Source organism: Phascolarctos cinereus, unplaced genomic scaffold (genome assembly GCF_003287225.1).
Source record: "Phascolarctos cinereus isolate Bilbo 61053 unplaced genomic scaffold, phaCin_HiC Scaffold_726;HRSCAF=1367, whole genome shotgun sequence".
Classification (NCBI taxonomy): Eukaryota; Metazoa; Chordata; class Mammalia; order Diprotodontia; family Phascolarctidae; genus Phascolarctos; species Phascolarctos cinereus.
The window spans coordinates 209,201,086-209,217,005 of NW_027556098.1; the positions used below are offsets into that span (position 1 = coordinate 209,201,086).

General features: G+C 36.9%; 1 protein-coding gene across 1 annotated transcript in view; it reads left to right on the plus strand.

Moving 5' to 3' along the window:
• The window catches only part of TTN (titin), a 329,039-nt gene that overhangs the window by 224,665 nt on the left and 88,454 nt on the right, over positions 1-15,920 (plus strand). The window contains 31 exon segments of the mRNA XM_078146156.1: positions 445-542; positions 1,096-1,264; positions 1,360-1,626; positions 1,753-2,019; positions 2,108-2,386; positions 3,009-3,417; positions 3,530-3,654; positions 3,753-4,019; positions 5,069-5,338; positions 5,432-5,734; positions 5,847-6,149; positions 6,428-6,615; positions 6,708-6,822; positions 6,971-7,255; positions 7,534-7,685; positions 9,125-9,272; positions 9,389-9,566; positions 9,921-10,042; positions 10,131-10,418; positions 10,510-10,806; positions 10,904-11,090; positions 11,723-11,838; positions 11,930-12,229; positions 12,435-12,734; positions 13,016-13,121; positions 13,225-13,421; positions 13,518-13,823; positions 13,924-14,202; positions 14,583-14,882; positions 14,987-15,289; positions 15,411-15,773. Of these exon segments, the coding sequence (XP_078002282.1) occupies positions 445-542; positions 1,096-1,264; positions 1,360-1,626; positions 1,753-2,019; positions 2,108-2,386; positions 3,009-3,417; positions 3,530-3,654; positions 3,753-4,019; positions 5,069-5,338; positions 5,432-5,734; positions 5,847-6,149; positions 6,428-6,615; positions 6,708-6,822; positions 6,971-7,255; positions 7,534-7,685; positions 9,125-9,272; positions 9,389-9,566; positions 9,921-10,042; positions 10,131-10,418; positions 10,510-10,806; positions 10,904-11,090; positions 11,723-11,838; positions 11,930-12,229; positions 12,435-12,734; positions 13,016-13,121; positions 13,225-13,421; positions 13,518-13,823; positions 13,924-14,202; positions 14,583-14,882; positions 14,987-15,289; positions 15,411-15,773 (7,287 nt within the window).

A 15,920-nucleotide genomic window follows, 5' to 3' on the forward strand; every position in this document is an offset into this window, starting at 1 on the left:
ATTACTGATACTATTTCATTTAGTTTGGTCTTGAGCTACATTGATGTCAGAATCTGCTAATTTTATATGGTATATGTCAGCTTTTTCTTAAATTGCAATCTACTTCTTTTTCCACCTGTGTTTCCTTTGGCAGTGTCAACTCTCAGCATTATAGCCACAACGTAGATTTTTCTTCAAACTAACATTGGCACTTGGCAGGACCATTCTAGCTCTTTGAGGTACTATATAAGTTGTTCCATGTCTTATAGGAACCTACATCAAGCAGTATATGGTTATTCCTGAGGGGCAGTTTCAAGGACAGTTGGACTGTATTGAATTGGAAATATTTTCCAACAGACCCCCTTTCTTTAAAAAAAAACAAAACAAAAAACTCCATAATGTGAACATGGCCAGTTTCTAACAAAGTGATTGTCAATTCTGGTAAACCTTTGCCCTTTCTTACAGCTCCTCATGTTGAATTCTTAAGACCTCTCACTGATCAACAAGTTAAAGAAAAAGAAATGGCTCGGTTTGAATGTGAACTTTCTCGGGAAAATGCCAAGGTCTGTAATTTCATACATATTACGTTGATAATTTTTAAAATAGTCACTATATTCACTTTGCTTCCGGACAAATAATCTAAATTGAATGGGGAAAGGCGGAGGAGAAGCCCATTAAATCTAGTCTTCATAATCATGTTTACTTAATAATCATTCTCTTTATGTGTATGATGGGTCAGTCATCATTGCTCTGTTTTCATTCAATGTAAGCTAGACAATTTAATTCAGCAAACCTTTGTTAAGCAATGAGCAAGTATATGAGGCTCTGAAAGAAACACAAACTCTAGATAATATCCATTCCCTGCCCTCAAGGAGTTTTTAGCATAGTTCTTCATGTAATTTTAATTAACAAAGCAGAAAAAATTCAGAGATCTGGGTTCCAGTCCCAGCGTCATCTGTGCAGTTGAGCTAATGTGATCTCTGAAGCTCAATTTCCTAATTTGTATAATAAAAGAGTTAGATGCTTCCTTGGGAGCTCTTCTAGCTTTAAAAGTCTATAATTCTAGGGTACTAATAATTAGTAACCTTATTCTGTCTTGATTTGTCTTGAATGCAGGTTCACTGGTTCAGAGATGGAGCTGAAATTAAAAAGGGCAAAAAGTATGACATCATTTCCAAAGGTGCTGTGCGCATTCTTGTCATCAACAAATGTCTCTTGGATGATGAGGCAGAATACTCCTGTGAAGTCAGGACAGCTAGAACATCTGGCATGCTGACAGTGTTAGGTAAAGAGGGAGAGTGCAACAAAAATCCATGTGCTCAAAAAATGAAAAGCATTCTTGTTTTAATCCAATGCATCTTTATTTTTTTTTTCTTACAGAGGAGGAAGCTGTCTTTACTAAAAACCTTGCCAACATTGATGCAAGTGAAACTGATACAGTGAAATTTATTTGTGAAGTCTCCAAGCCTGGAGCAGAAGTTACTTGGTATAAAGGTGATGAAGAAATCATCGAAACAGGAAGATATGAAATACTTGCTGATGGGCGAAAGAGGATTCTGATCATTCAGAATGCTCACCTTGAAGATGCTGGTAACTTCAACTGCAGACTCCCAAGCTCCCGCACAGATGGCAAACTCAAAGTACATGGTAAGAAAGACTATCCTGTGAGATACGTTCACAAAATGAAGGATCACTTAATAGTATTTTCTGGGTTCAAATAGCAGGTGTATGACTTTTTAATAAGTTGTCATCTTTTTTCTTCTTTCACTTCAGAACTTGCAGCTGAATTTATATCTAAACCCCAAAATCTGGAAGTCCTAGAGGGAGAAAAGGCTGAGTTTGTATGCTCCATATCAAAAGAGAGCTTTGCAGTGGAGTGGAAAAGGGATGATGAGAAACTTGAATCTGGGGATAAATACGATGTTATTGCTGATGGGAAAAAGAGAATCCTGGTTGTCAAGGATTCCACCCTACAAGATATGGGCACCTATGTAGTCATGGTTGGTGCAGCTAGAGCTGCAGCTCACTTGACAGTCATTGGTAAGCTATGGTTGATTCAATTAATGCATTGATGGGCTGACCCTTCTGCCGTTCATGTTGCAACAAGTTTGTCACTTGTCATTTTCAGAAAAACTCAGGATCATCGTTCCACTTAAGGACAAACGTGTTAAAGAACAACAAGAGGTTGTTTTCAACTGTGAAGTCAACACAGAAGGAGCCAAGGCAAAGTGGTTCAGAAATGATGAGGCCATATTTGACAGCTCAAAATATATTATCCTCCAGAAGGATTTGGTTTACACTCTAAGAATTAGAGATGCACGTTTGGATGACCAGGCCACCTATAGTGTATCACTGACTAATCACAGAGGTGAAAACGTCAAGAGTGCAGCTCAGTTAATCGTAGAAGGTAGGTAATTCATGTGCCCTATGGATACTTGTGAAGAGTTATTAGGGCATTTTCAGGAGTGGTCCCCAAGTTCTATAATTACACTGGGGGAGTGGGGAAAAAGAAGTACAGAAGCTTAGAGAGATGAATCAGTGAGCCCTCCATGTTGGCTAGCTTATCTGCCCTATCTTTAATTCCTAGTTTTATATTCTTTTCCAGACTTTGATATACACAATTATTAGAATTCTTGTTCTTCTATGATAGCAAAGTGTTAATTCTTCTATATTTTTGATATTTTGCTTCGTGCTCTTACCTATTGCCTAGTTGCAGATGCATTTGATTAACATAATTGTTGACTATAAAATTATAGTTCTATTTCCACTAGCCATTAGATAAGTTGAAGGTTCTCTGTTTTCTTTCCTCCCTCTCTGGAACCATGTTATCAACTTTTAAAGAGTTAAATTGTAGCATGGAGGGGCAATAATTAGGATACCAAACTGCAATTTGCCAGATACTAGATGATGTCTACATTCTCTTCTCATGCTAAGATTCTATAATTCTGTAATTTAAGCTTGTTTCTATCAAAGTCCATTATAAAAACTATAAATTCAATGCAATGCAACTTTTTTCTTTCTTACAACAGAGGAAGACCTTAGGATTGTTGAACCTCTAAAAGACATTGAAACAATGGAGAAGAAGTCTGTCACTTTCTGGTGCAAGGTGAATCGACTCAATGTAACTCTGAAATGGTTCAAAAATGGAGAAGAAATTCCTCTTGATAACCGTGTTTTGTACCGAGTAGACAAATATAAGCATTCTCTCATTATTAAAGACTGTGGATTTCCAGATGAAGGAGAATACACAGTCGTTGCTGGACAAGATAAATCCGTTGCTGAGCTTCTAATTATAGAAGCACCTACAGAATTTGTGGAGCACCTAGAGGACCAGACCGTCACTGAATTCGACGATGCTGTCTTCTCTTGTCAGCTTTCCAGAGAGAAAGCAAATGTTAAATGGTACAGAAATGGACGAGAAATCAAAGAAGGCAAAAAGTATGTAAAGTGTTGTACATAAATTATACAGTTTCAATTGTTCTGCACATCCATTTGGCATTTGGTTATTATGAAAGTTAACAAATTTTTCAATATTTTTCCCCTTACAAAGATATACATTTGAAAAAGATGGAAGCATTCACAGACTCATCATAAAGGACTGCAGATTGGATGATGAGTGTGAATATGCTTGTGGGGTAGAAGACAGAAAATCCAGGGCTAGGCTTTTTGTTGAAGGTGAGTATAAATTTGAAGGGATCTTAATCATGTTATTAATTGGAATAAATGCCAACTAGAATATGAATGAAATGATGTCATTCATATTTGCATTTCAGAAATCCCTGTTGAAATCATCAGACCTCCCCAAGATATTCTGGAAGCTCCTGGAGCTGATGTTGTCTTTTTTGCGGAACTCAACAAAGATAAGGTGGAAGTTCAATGGCTGAGAAATAATATGATTGTGGTCCAAGGTGATAAACACCAGATGATGAGTGAAGGAAAGATCCATAGATTACAGATATGTGATATTAGACCTCGTGACCAAGGCGAATATAGATTTGTCGCTAAAGATAAAGAAGCTAGAGCCAAACTTGAACTGGCAGGTAAGTGTCCTTCATTTTAAAATAACCTTCAAAAAAGCTGGGGTAGCAGAAGTCAGTGCAAAAAAAAAAAAACCAGAAAGATGCTTCAGAATCATCTGTCCTAGAAATGATGAAATATACATTCATTTAGGCAGCTAGGTGGTGCCATAGTAGACAGAGTGCTGGGCCTGGATTCAGGAAGACTTCATGAGTTCAAATCTGGCCTCAGACACTTAGTGGCTTTGTGATCCTGGGCAAGTCACTTAACCCAGTTTCCTTATCTATATAATGACCTGGAGAAGGAAAAAGCAAACCACTTTAATACCTTTGCCAGGAAAGCCCCAAATGGAGTCACAAGGAGTTAGACACTACTGAAAATGATTGAACAACAAAAATTCCTTGAGGGCAAGGTCTATTTTGTTTTGATTCTAAGCGCCTAATAGTGCCTGGCACATAATAAGCACATTGTTCTTAATAAGTACTTATTGGTTGATTGAGCTCCCAGGAAGTCCTATGTAGCAGAAGTAAATTCAGACATATAGAGGAGCCTCTCCTCCTGCCCACTGCCTACTGCCAGTACCCAAGGAAGCTAGAAGATTCCTTGGGTTTATTCTAGCCTTGAACCAAAATTCAAAGATATCCTTGGAGATATCATTCCAGAAAACTTCCTTTTGGTCTTAAACTGGTATAGTTTAAACACATTAGTAAAATCTGGGTAGATTAATTCTTAAATAGAATTTACCTAAGCATAGGAGTCACACTCTTTCTAAAATGACTGTTTTGCCATAAAATGCATTTCTGTTTTGGTTTAATTTGTTTCAAGGTACTGTCCAGTTAAGCATAACATATCTACTCACATACCATCATTATCTCCTCATTTTCATGATAATCCAGAATTTGGCCATTCAGGAAATAAAATGTGATATAAATCACTTAGCTCATGTTTTCTACTTGAAGAAAAAAAAGGAAGATTTATTCAAGTATGCTACCAACTTACTGTAAAGAACCTCCCATCTAGCTAACTAAAACAAATAAGCTAAAAATGGTTCCTTGTCTTTTTCTATCACTAGCTGCACCTAAAATCAAGACTGGAGACCAGGATCTTGTAGTTGATGTTGGGAAGCCTTTGACAATGATTGTACCCTATGATGCCTACCCGAAAGCAGAAGCTGAATGGTTTAAAGAAAATGAAGCTTTACCTTCAAAAACAGTTGATACCACAGCTGAACAGACCTCCTTCAGGATCTTGGAAGCCAAGAATTCAGACAAAGGAAGGTACAAGGTTGTGTTACAGAACAAACACGGAAAAGCAGAAGGATTTATCAATGTGAAAGTTATCGGTAAGCTTTTGAGCCATTGAGAATAGAATGGCTAAGCATAAGAAAAGGTGAGCATTCACTAAAAATGTTTCTTTCTCCCCCAATGAATCTCAGATGTGCCAGGGCCAGTCAGAAACTTAGAAGTGACAGAAACATTTGATGGTGAAGTGAGCCTAGCCTGGGAGGAGCCACTAACTGATGGTGGCAGCAAAATCATCGGTTATGTTGTTGAAAGACGAGACGTCAAGAGGAAGACATGGGTGTTAGCCACTGATCGTGCAGATAGTTGTGAATTTACTGTCACTGGACTTCAAAAAGGAGGGGTTGAGTATCTGTTCCGTGTAAGTGCAAGAAACAGAGTTGGGACTGGTGAACCAGTTGAAACAGACAACCCTGTGGAAGCAAGGAGTAAATATGGTAGGTGATTGATTTGGAAGAAGAATATCACTTTATCTTCTTATTCAGTTTCTCCCTGCATAATGAAAAGTTTGTTAATTGCTTCCTCTTTTTTTCCTGGGGAAAAATCTAGATGTTCCAGGTCCTCCTCTGAATGTAGCCATCACTGACGTAAACAGATTTGGTGTCTCACTTACATGGGAACCACCAGAATATGATGGCGGTTGTGAAATTACAAACTATGTCATTGAATTAAGAGACAAGACTTCTATTAGATGGGACACAGCTATGACTGTTAGAGCTGAAGACCTCTCTGCTACTGTCACTGATGTGGTAGAAGGAAATGAATACAGCTTCCGAGTCAGAGCCCAAAATCGCATTGGAGTTGGAAAGCCAAGTGCTGCTACACCCTTCGTGAAAGTTGCAGATCCAATTGGTGAGCACATAGAGAAGTAATTGTTGAATGGAGCCCAGAAATTAAATTTTTTTTCAAATATGATACAGTAATCAAATAAAAATTAAGGATTGAATCAGTTTCCAGAAAAAAAATAAAGATGTAAAAATATAGGGCATGAGTCCATATTTTTAATTATTGTGTTTAGTAAACATGTCATTTTACTTAATATGAGGGTAATAGGACCATTTCAGTTATAAAATATCATAGAATTAAATGGTGCATTTTTATACATGAAGCTTATCTTGGTTCTATTTCAGAGAGGCCAAGCCCTCCTATCAACCTTGGTTATTCTAACCAAACTCAGTCATCTGTTCAGCTTTCATGGGAACCTCCATTAAAAGATGGTGGAAGTCCTATACTGGGCTATATTATTGAGCGCTGTGAGGAAGGAACAGACAATTGGATTCGTTGTAATGTGAAACTTGTCCCTGAGCTAACTTACAAGGTAGGCAATTTAAAACTAAAAAGAAATGTCTAATATATTTCTATGGTTTTGAAGCTTGATTAGTTTTTACAAAGGTGGACTCTTATTTTCAGGTTACTGGATTAAAACAAGGCAATAAGTATTTATATAGGGTCTTTGCAGAAAATGAGGCTGGAATTTCAGATCCAACTGACGTTCTTGGTCCACTAACTGCAGATGATGCATTTGGTAAGTGAAGTCTTGTTTAATTTACTTGAATAGGAATACTGTAATTTTATATAGGATGTGCTTTGGGGTGGCAAGAGAAAATAAATGTTTGCCTTTAAAAAAAAAAAAGCACAAGTGTTTTGTAACATATTAATTTCTCCCCTGGCAGTTGAACCAACAATGGATTTAAGTCAATTCAAAGATGGCCTGGAAGTTATAGTCCCAAACCCAATCAAGATCCTCGTGCCAAGTACTGGTTACCCAAGACCAACTGCAACCTGGTCCTTTGGAGAGCAGGTCTTAGAAGCCAGTGACCGGGTGAAGATGAAGACCCTCTCTGCTTATGCTGAGCTTGTCATTTCTCCAAGTGAACGTCCAGATAAGGGCATTTATACGTTAAGACTGGAAAATCGTGTGAAAGCAATTTCTGGAGAAATCAATGTTAATGTGATCGGTAAGGAACCAAACTTTTAATGAATATTTGTATGTGTATATATACACATATATATATATATGTATATGTGTGTGTATATTATATATATAATATATATATGTATATATTATATATATATGTATATATAATATATACATATGTATACACATAGCAGTTTATAAACCTTAAAGCACTATATAAATATAAGCTGTTATTACTACTAATATCTAAAGTTTTACAGTATTACCAAATGTTAATCTGAAATGTTAATGATCTCAAATTATGAATGCATTCCTCAGCTCGCCCAAGTGCACCAAAAGAACTGAAATATGGAGACATCACCAGGGACTCGGTACATTTGACATGGGAACCACCAGATGATGATGGGGGAAGCCCACTGACTGGATATCTTGTTGAAAAACGAGAAGTCAGTCGTAAAACATGGACCAAAGTGAGTACTTAGCTGAGTTAGATGGTCAGGCTCAGTAGTAAATCCCACAAATCCAACTAGGCAAAGTTTTCTTTAGAAAATATGATTCTCAGGCAGGTTCCTTTTTAGATATTCAACATCCTTCTAAGGTAGTCAAAGAGTAGCTACTGGTTTTGTGGGCCTGATTTAATTTTCAGAGGTATTGGCACAGATGACTTGACCCCTTGTAAGCACACACTATTCACCTCTGTGTGCCATGGAACTTTTTGATGAGAATCCTTTCCTGATTGGAATAATTTTTAGCCCATAAACCTCAAAAGTTCTACACAAATGCAAGTCATTATCATCATCAGGGCCAGCAAGATGGTGCAGTGGAATCGGGCCTCAGATACTTACTAGTTGTGTGACCCTGGGCAAGTCACTTAACCCTATTTGCCCCACTTTCCTCATCTGTAAAAAGAGCTAGAGGAATAAAACCACTCCAGCATCTTTGCCAAGAAAACCCCAAATGGGATCATCAAGAGTCAGACATGACTGAAACAACTCAAACAACAATAACATTATTATCATAATCATCGCTGGTGGTAGTAGTAGTAGTAGTAGAATAATAGTAATCCTCCTCTGTTAGAATAAATTTGGTACCTGGGGCTTGCCATGACTTCCGATTTAACATTGTCCAGGATCAAAATTGTCCTTTCCTTATATTCAAATTGTTTTTCACACTCCAAGTTTAACAGCTTGCAGGAAAATATCTGCAACTTCATTTACTTCTGTGCAGCATATTTAGAGAAAGAGTATAGTGTAAAGAGAGAGCTAGACTTAAAGTCAAGAAGACCTAGGTTCAAATATAGTCTATGACATTTACTATAAGCCTCATTTTTCTCACCTGTAAAATGAGGACAATAATGCCTATAGCACCTAACTTATAATAGGGTTGTCGTAAGACTCAAGGGAAATAACATATATACACAACACTTTGCAGATGTTAAGGTGCTATGGAAATGTGACTATAGTTATTTTAAGGGTTACTTAGCTTCACCTTAGAAGCAGCTAGGAGGGAGAGTGGATAGAGCACTGGACCTGGAGTCAGGAAGACCTGAATTCAAATCCACCCTCAAGTACTTATTAGCTATGTGACCCTTGGCAAGTGATAGCTTCTTTCTGTCTTAGGTTCTATTATTGTGACTATTTTACAGTGAAGGAAACTATCTCCTAGGGTAGCTATAAGGATAAAATGAGATAATATTTGTAAAGCACTTTGCACATCTTTGAAAGCACCACATAAATGCTAGCTATTATTATTCATCATTGCATGTCCTATTTGTGACTTTCCCTATAATTAAAACAAATGGTGATATTTCCTGCTTGAAGCAATTTTTCTAAAGTTAATGTAAAATTACTTTAGAAATGTAAAAGGTTTTGTAGGACTAATTTATTCTGCACCTTTGGTTTTTTCCCAGGTTTTGGACTTTATAACTGACCTAGAATTCACTGTTCCTGATCTTGTCCAAGGAAAAGAATACATATTTAAAGTTTGTGCACGCAACAAGTGTGGTCCTGGAGAACCTGCATATACTGATGAGCCTGTAAATATGTCAGCTCCTGCAAGTGAGTCACTCTGTGATGTTTTATAGCCTTCCTGTTATGCTGATTTTTCTTCAATATATTGATTTTTAACATTGTATTTGTATCATATCGATGGGTACATTCTTTTACTTTTATAGCTGTGCCTGACCCACCAGAAAATCTGAAATGGAGGGATCGAACAGCCAAAAGCATTTTTCTAACATGGGAACCACCGAAACATGATGGTGGTTCACGTATCAAAGGATATATAGTGGAAAAATGTCCTCGTGGTTCTGATAAGTGGGTGGCCTGTGGAGAACCAGTTGCTGAAACCAAGTACGTTCCTTAATTATAGCACACAAAAATACTCATTAACGCTCACTAAAATGCCTTTCATTTGGGAAATGTTAAAGTGCTATAATGTTATTTTTTCATTAAGAACTTTTCTTATTTCTTCTGAATGATTGAAGCAGGTGTAAGTTGTATTTCATTATTCAAAGTTTTGCTTTTGTTTATGTTTTTAAATTTAAAATATTACAATTTAAACTTGATTTTAAAAAATTAATATTGCAAACCTTGACTTATACACTAGTTTTTTGGAAGTTATTTGGAGGAAAAAATACTTAGATTATTGTGGTGCCTATTTTAGATGTGAAAATACAACTACTCAAAATTCTATTTACTTGACAGAATGGAAGTAACAGGTCTTGATGAAGGTCAATGGTATGCCTACCGTGTAAAGGCTCTGAACAAGCTAGGAGCTAGCAAACCAAGCAGACCAACAGAGGACATTCAGGCTGTGGATTCACAGGGTATGTTCTTATTTTTTAAAAATGAATCTGTTATGTCTTCTATTTTAATTCTTCTTTGAATTTACTGATATATTAATTTTCTCTTCAGAGGCCCCAGAAATCTTCTTAGATGTAAAGTTGCTTGCTGGCCTCACGGTGAAAGCTGGCACAAAGATAGAATTGCCTGCTACAGTAACTGGCAAACCTGAACCTAAGATTACCTGGACAAAGGCTGATGTCATTTTGAAACAAGACAAAAGAATTACCATTGAAAATGTTCCCAAAAAATCAACAGTGACCATTGTGGACAGCAAGAGAAGTGACACGGGCACCTACATCATTGAAGCCGTCAATGTCTGTGGACGTGCTACTGCCGTAGTGGAAGTCAATGTTTTAGGTAACAACATTTCCTTTCTTAAGAGCGACAAAGAGGCTCATTCATTAAATCAAATTGGATAAGATTTACTTGTACTTTATGCCATCTGCAGATAAACCTGGACCTCCAGCTGCATTTGACATCTCAGAAGTTACCAGCGAATCATGTCTTCTAACATGGAATCCTCCAAGGGACGATGGTGGTTCCAAGATCACAAACTATATAGTAGAAAGAAGAGCAACAGACAGTGAAGTGTGGCATAAGCTGTCATCAACAGTAAAAGAAACAAAGTTCCAGGCTACTAAATTAATACCTAATAAAGAATATATCTTCAGAGTTGCAGCAGAAAACATGTATGGTATTGGTGAGCCAGTCCAGGCTAGCCCAATAATAGCCAAATATCCATTTGGTGAGTTAATGTACTTGTCATTGAATATTGACCTGACTGATTAGGTCAAACCTAAGTGCAAGTTCAATGTTACATATTATCGTCCTTTTAAAAATAGATCCACCAGGACCTCCAACACGCCTTGAACCTTCTGATATAACTAAAGATGCCGTAACTCTAACGTGGTGTGAGCCAGATGATGATGGTGGAAGCCCAATCACTGGATACTGGGTTGAAAGATTAGATCCTGATACTGATAAGTGGGTTAAATGCAATAAGATGCCAATAAAGGATACAACATACAGGTATACAATGAAAAAAATACGTAAATGATTTAAAATAGTAATAATTCCTCTATTTTTTCGAGAATTGAAAGTTTATTATAAGAACATCAAGGTAGCAGCACACTGATGAGCTGATCACTTGAGCTGCCCTCTAAATATCTTTTAATCATTAGTATCATTTCAGCTTTGCCTGATTTTGTTACAATGTTTTGCTTTAATATTAAAATAATTTCTTACTTGTTTTTGTTTTGCTAAATTGATTCAGTAATTTAAAGTCTGCTCCACTGAGGGGATATGTTTATTGACTAAATAGTGAGCATTGACTTTCTAGAGACTCTGAAGTATTTAGAATTTGATTTATTCTATTACTGCCATTGTTAACCATCATTTGATTACAGCATATTTTGCAAATTACAGATAGCATCTCTGTAGCAATAAATATTTTTTATCACTCAATCTCCAACAATTTTAAGTTTCTAATAAACACACCATAAAACATTTATATACTATGGCAGTATATTATAGCAGGTTAGGCTTGTAAATCTAAAAAGTTGAATGAATTAACCTCGTATATAAAATAAACATATTTCTGATTTAATAAATAATTTATAATTTAAAATAATTTGTTTATATATTCTGTCCTCTATTTACAGGGTGAAAGGTCTCACCAATAAGAAAAAATACAGATTCCGTGTGTTAGCTGAAAATCTTGCTGGACCTGGCAAACCAAGCCGATCAACTGAACCAATCTTAATAAAGGATCCCATTGGTATTATGCATAAAATTACTTGTGCCTCCTTTAACATTTGATATAGATTCCTGTGCCTTTAAAACTAAATAATTATTTCCTCTCTGTGCAGATCCTCCATGGCCCCCTGGCAAGCCAACCGTAAAAGATATAGGCAAAACATCACTCTCGTTGAAATGGACAAAGCCTGAACATGATGGAGGGGCAAAGATTGAATCTTATGTAATTGAAATGCTAAAAACTGGAACAGATGAGTGGGTTCGAGTAGCTGAAGGTGTTCCTACCACTGAACACTTCCTCCGAGGACTCATGGAAGGGCAAGAATATTCATTCCGAGTTAGAGCGGTGAACAAGGCAGGGGAGAGTGAACCCAGTGAACCAAGTGATCCTGTACTTTGCAGGGAAAAACTATGTGAGTAGTTCTTCAATGTAACTTCATCTCATCTTTATTAAACACATTACTTACTAATGTGTATCTGAATGCTGCAAAGGGCCTACAAACTCTTCTAAATTCCAAACCATAAATTATTTTATAACTTCCTAGTTCTTTGGCAAAGCCTAAACATTTGACGATCAAATTAAGTTAAATTTGGGTTTCTATATTTCCCTTCCTATAGATCCCCCATCACCACCTCGGTGGCTGGAGGTCATTAACATCACTAAAAACACAGCAGACCTAAAATGGACAGTTCCTGAGAAAGATGGAGGCTCCCCTATCACCAACTACATTGTTGAAAAGAGAGATGTGAGGCGCAAAGGCTGGCAAACAGTGGATACAACAGTAAAGGATACTAAATGCACAGTTACACCACTGACAGAGGGTTCTTTGTATGTATTTCGGGTTGCTGCAGAAAATGCCATAGGACAGAGTGATTATTGTGAAGTTGAAGACTCTGTCCTAGCCAGAGACACCTTTAGTAAGTGTTCTAACTTATTGTTATTGATTAACAATATTATAAGCAATAATTAATCATAGTATAGAAATATCAATATTATATTAATGTATTTATTATATTTAATAATTATGTGATTATAGACTATTTTGTGTATGATGATTATATAATTAATTGTAATCATAATAACTATATTATATTATGTTGTTATATATTATATATCTGTTAAAAATTAACATCTGAGGTAGATTATTGCTTTTTTCATCACTGTTTTACTTATCATTCACCCTTTTTTTTTTCTCTAGCCACTCCTGGACCACCCTATGCCCTAGCAGTGGTTGGTGTGACCAAAAGATATGTTGACCTAAAATGGGAGCCACCGAAAAATGATGGTGGGAGACCAATTCAGAGGCAAGAATTTGACCAATGTTTAAAATAAAATTTCAAGTGAATTGAACAAGTAAAACATAATCTGTTTCCCTAAGACTCACGAAATGCTTTATTATTTAAACAGATATATTATCGAGAAGAAAGAAAAATTAGGAACTCGTTGGGTCAAGGCTGGAAAGACTTCAGGACCTGACTGTAATTTCAGAGTAACTGATGTTATTGAAGGAACAGAAGTTCAATTCCAAGTGCGTGCAGAAAATGAAGCTGGAATTGGTCATCCAAGTGAACCCACTGAAATCCTCACTATTGAAGATGCAAAAAGTGAGTAGTCATTCATGTTTTTCTGCATGGCCTAGAGCTTTCAAAATGACATTGTATAGAAAGTCAATGTAAACGTTCTCTTTTCTTTCTCTTTAGGTGTTCCTTCACCTCCCCTTGACTTGCATGTAACTGATGCTGGCAGAAAGCACATTGCCATTGCTTGGAAGCCGCCAGAGAAAAATGGGGGAAGTCCTATTATAGGATACCATGTTGAAATGTGCCCGGTTGGCACTGAAAAATGGATGCGAGTCAATTCTCGTCCAGTGAAAGACCTGAAATTCAAAGTAGAAGAAGGTGTTGTTCCTGACAAGGAGTATGTTCTGAGAGTGAGAGCTGTCAATGCTGTTGGAGTCAGTGAACCATCTGAAATCTCTGAGAATGTTGTTGCCAAAGACCCAGATTGTAATTATGATGTTTCTATAATAATTGACATTTGTATTATACAGATTTTCCAGTACTGGAGCCTTTTAACATTATCTCTTCTTTTTCCTTATATTTTCAGGCAGGCCAACCATTGATCTGGAGACTCACGACATTGTTGTCATTGAAGGTGAAAAGCTGCATATTCCTGTTCCCTTCAGAGCAGTGCCAGCCCCAACCATTACTTGGCATAAAGATGGCAAAGAACTCAAAGCAAGTGACAGATTAACAATGAAGAGTGATCACACTTCTGCACACATTGAAGTGCCCAAGAGTGTCCATGCTGATGCTGGCACTTACACCATTACACTTGAAAATAAACTGGGCTCAACAACTGGGTCTATCAACGTCAAAGTCATAGGTAATAACCATTCTTTGAAATAACATCATACATTCTGGACATATTACAAAACAAGTGTGAAGTGTAAATATGAATGACCTCCCTTTTTGATACCGATCAGTCCTTCTGGTCCTTTCCATGTGATAACTAAGTTATCTTGCCAACTATTTCATCCAGAAAGGCTCTCAGGGTCTAAAGAATGAACTTAACAATAAAACTGTGTCAGAAAAATGTAATTTTATTAAGCAATGAATGATAGACTAATTTTAGTTAAATATACAACAAAAATTGATAAAATATTTTTTCCTAGATTTTAGGAATTCACATTTATTCACATAGAAAATATTTCTAATCTTTACCGTGTTGAATTCAGTAATTATTATTAATATTACTTGAAATAGGCCTTCCTGGACCATGCAAAGATATTAAAGCAAGTGATATAACCAAAAGTTCATGCAAGTTAACATGGGAGCCTCCAGAATATGATGGTGGCAGTCCAATTCTTCACTACGTCCTGGAACGTAGAGAAGCTGGTAGAAGAACATATATACCTGTGATGTCTGGTGAAAACAAACTCTCTTGGACTGTAAAGGATCTTATACCAAATGGTGAATACTTCTTCCGAGTGAAGGCTGTGAACAAAATTGGTGGAGGCGAATATATTGAACTGAAAAATCCAGTCATTGCTCAAGATCCAAAGCGTAAGTTTTAGCACAGATGGGTGCCAGAAAAGATTCGATGTATATTTTTTATTTTAACAAAATGGACTTTTTTCTTACATTTACATGATCTTCTGATCCAACAGAGCCCCCAGATCCACCTGTTGATGTTGAGGTTCATAACCCCACGGCAAAGGCAATGACTCTTACGTGGAAACCACCTTTGTATGATGGAGGAAGCAAGATAATGGGTTATATCATAGAGAAAATAGCTAAGGGTGAAGAGACATGGAAGAGATGCAATGACTTTTTGGTCCCCATTTTAACCTACACAGTGAAAGACCTTGAAGAAGGAAAGGAATATCAATTCCGTGTACGGGCAGAAAATGCTGCTGGCATCAGTGAGCCTTCTCGTGCCACTCCTCCAGTCAAAGCTGTGGATCCCATTGGTAAATTTAGTTTGTTGGGTTTATGTCTTCCCTATGGCAAACTAAGTGGCAAAATATTTGTATGATTACGTTGTTAAAACTAAAGGTGAAACCATACTTTTTTTTTTTTTAATTATTGTAGATGCTCCAAAAGTTATCATGAGGACAAGCCTGGAAGTTAAAAGAGGTGATGAAATCGCACTTGATGCAACTGTTTCTGGGTCACCTTATCCAACAATCACATGGTTAAAGGATGAGGAAGTTATTAGACCAGAGGAAATTAAAAAGCGCCCCATGACAGTGGTTAGAAGGAAGAGAGGTGAAGTTCAAGAAGAAGAACCATTCGTCCTGCCTCTGACAGAACGCCTGAGCATTGACAATAGCAGACAAGGAGAATCTCAGCTACGTGTCCGTGATTCTCTTCGACCTGATCATGGCATGTATATGATCAAAGTGGAAAATGACCATGGCATCGCCAAAGCTCCCTGTGCTGTCACTGTGCTAGGTAGGTGTTTCAATCCTATCCTTCTATTGGACATCTCTACCAAAAATGTAGTGAAAACTAAGGCAACCAAGGGAGAAATAATCTTAGAGTCATGTAGTAAGTAATTAAGAGGTGGTTATAAGGAAGGAAAAAATAAATACTTGAAGA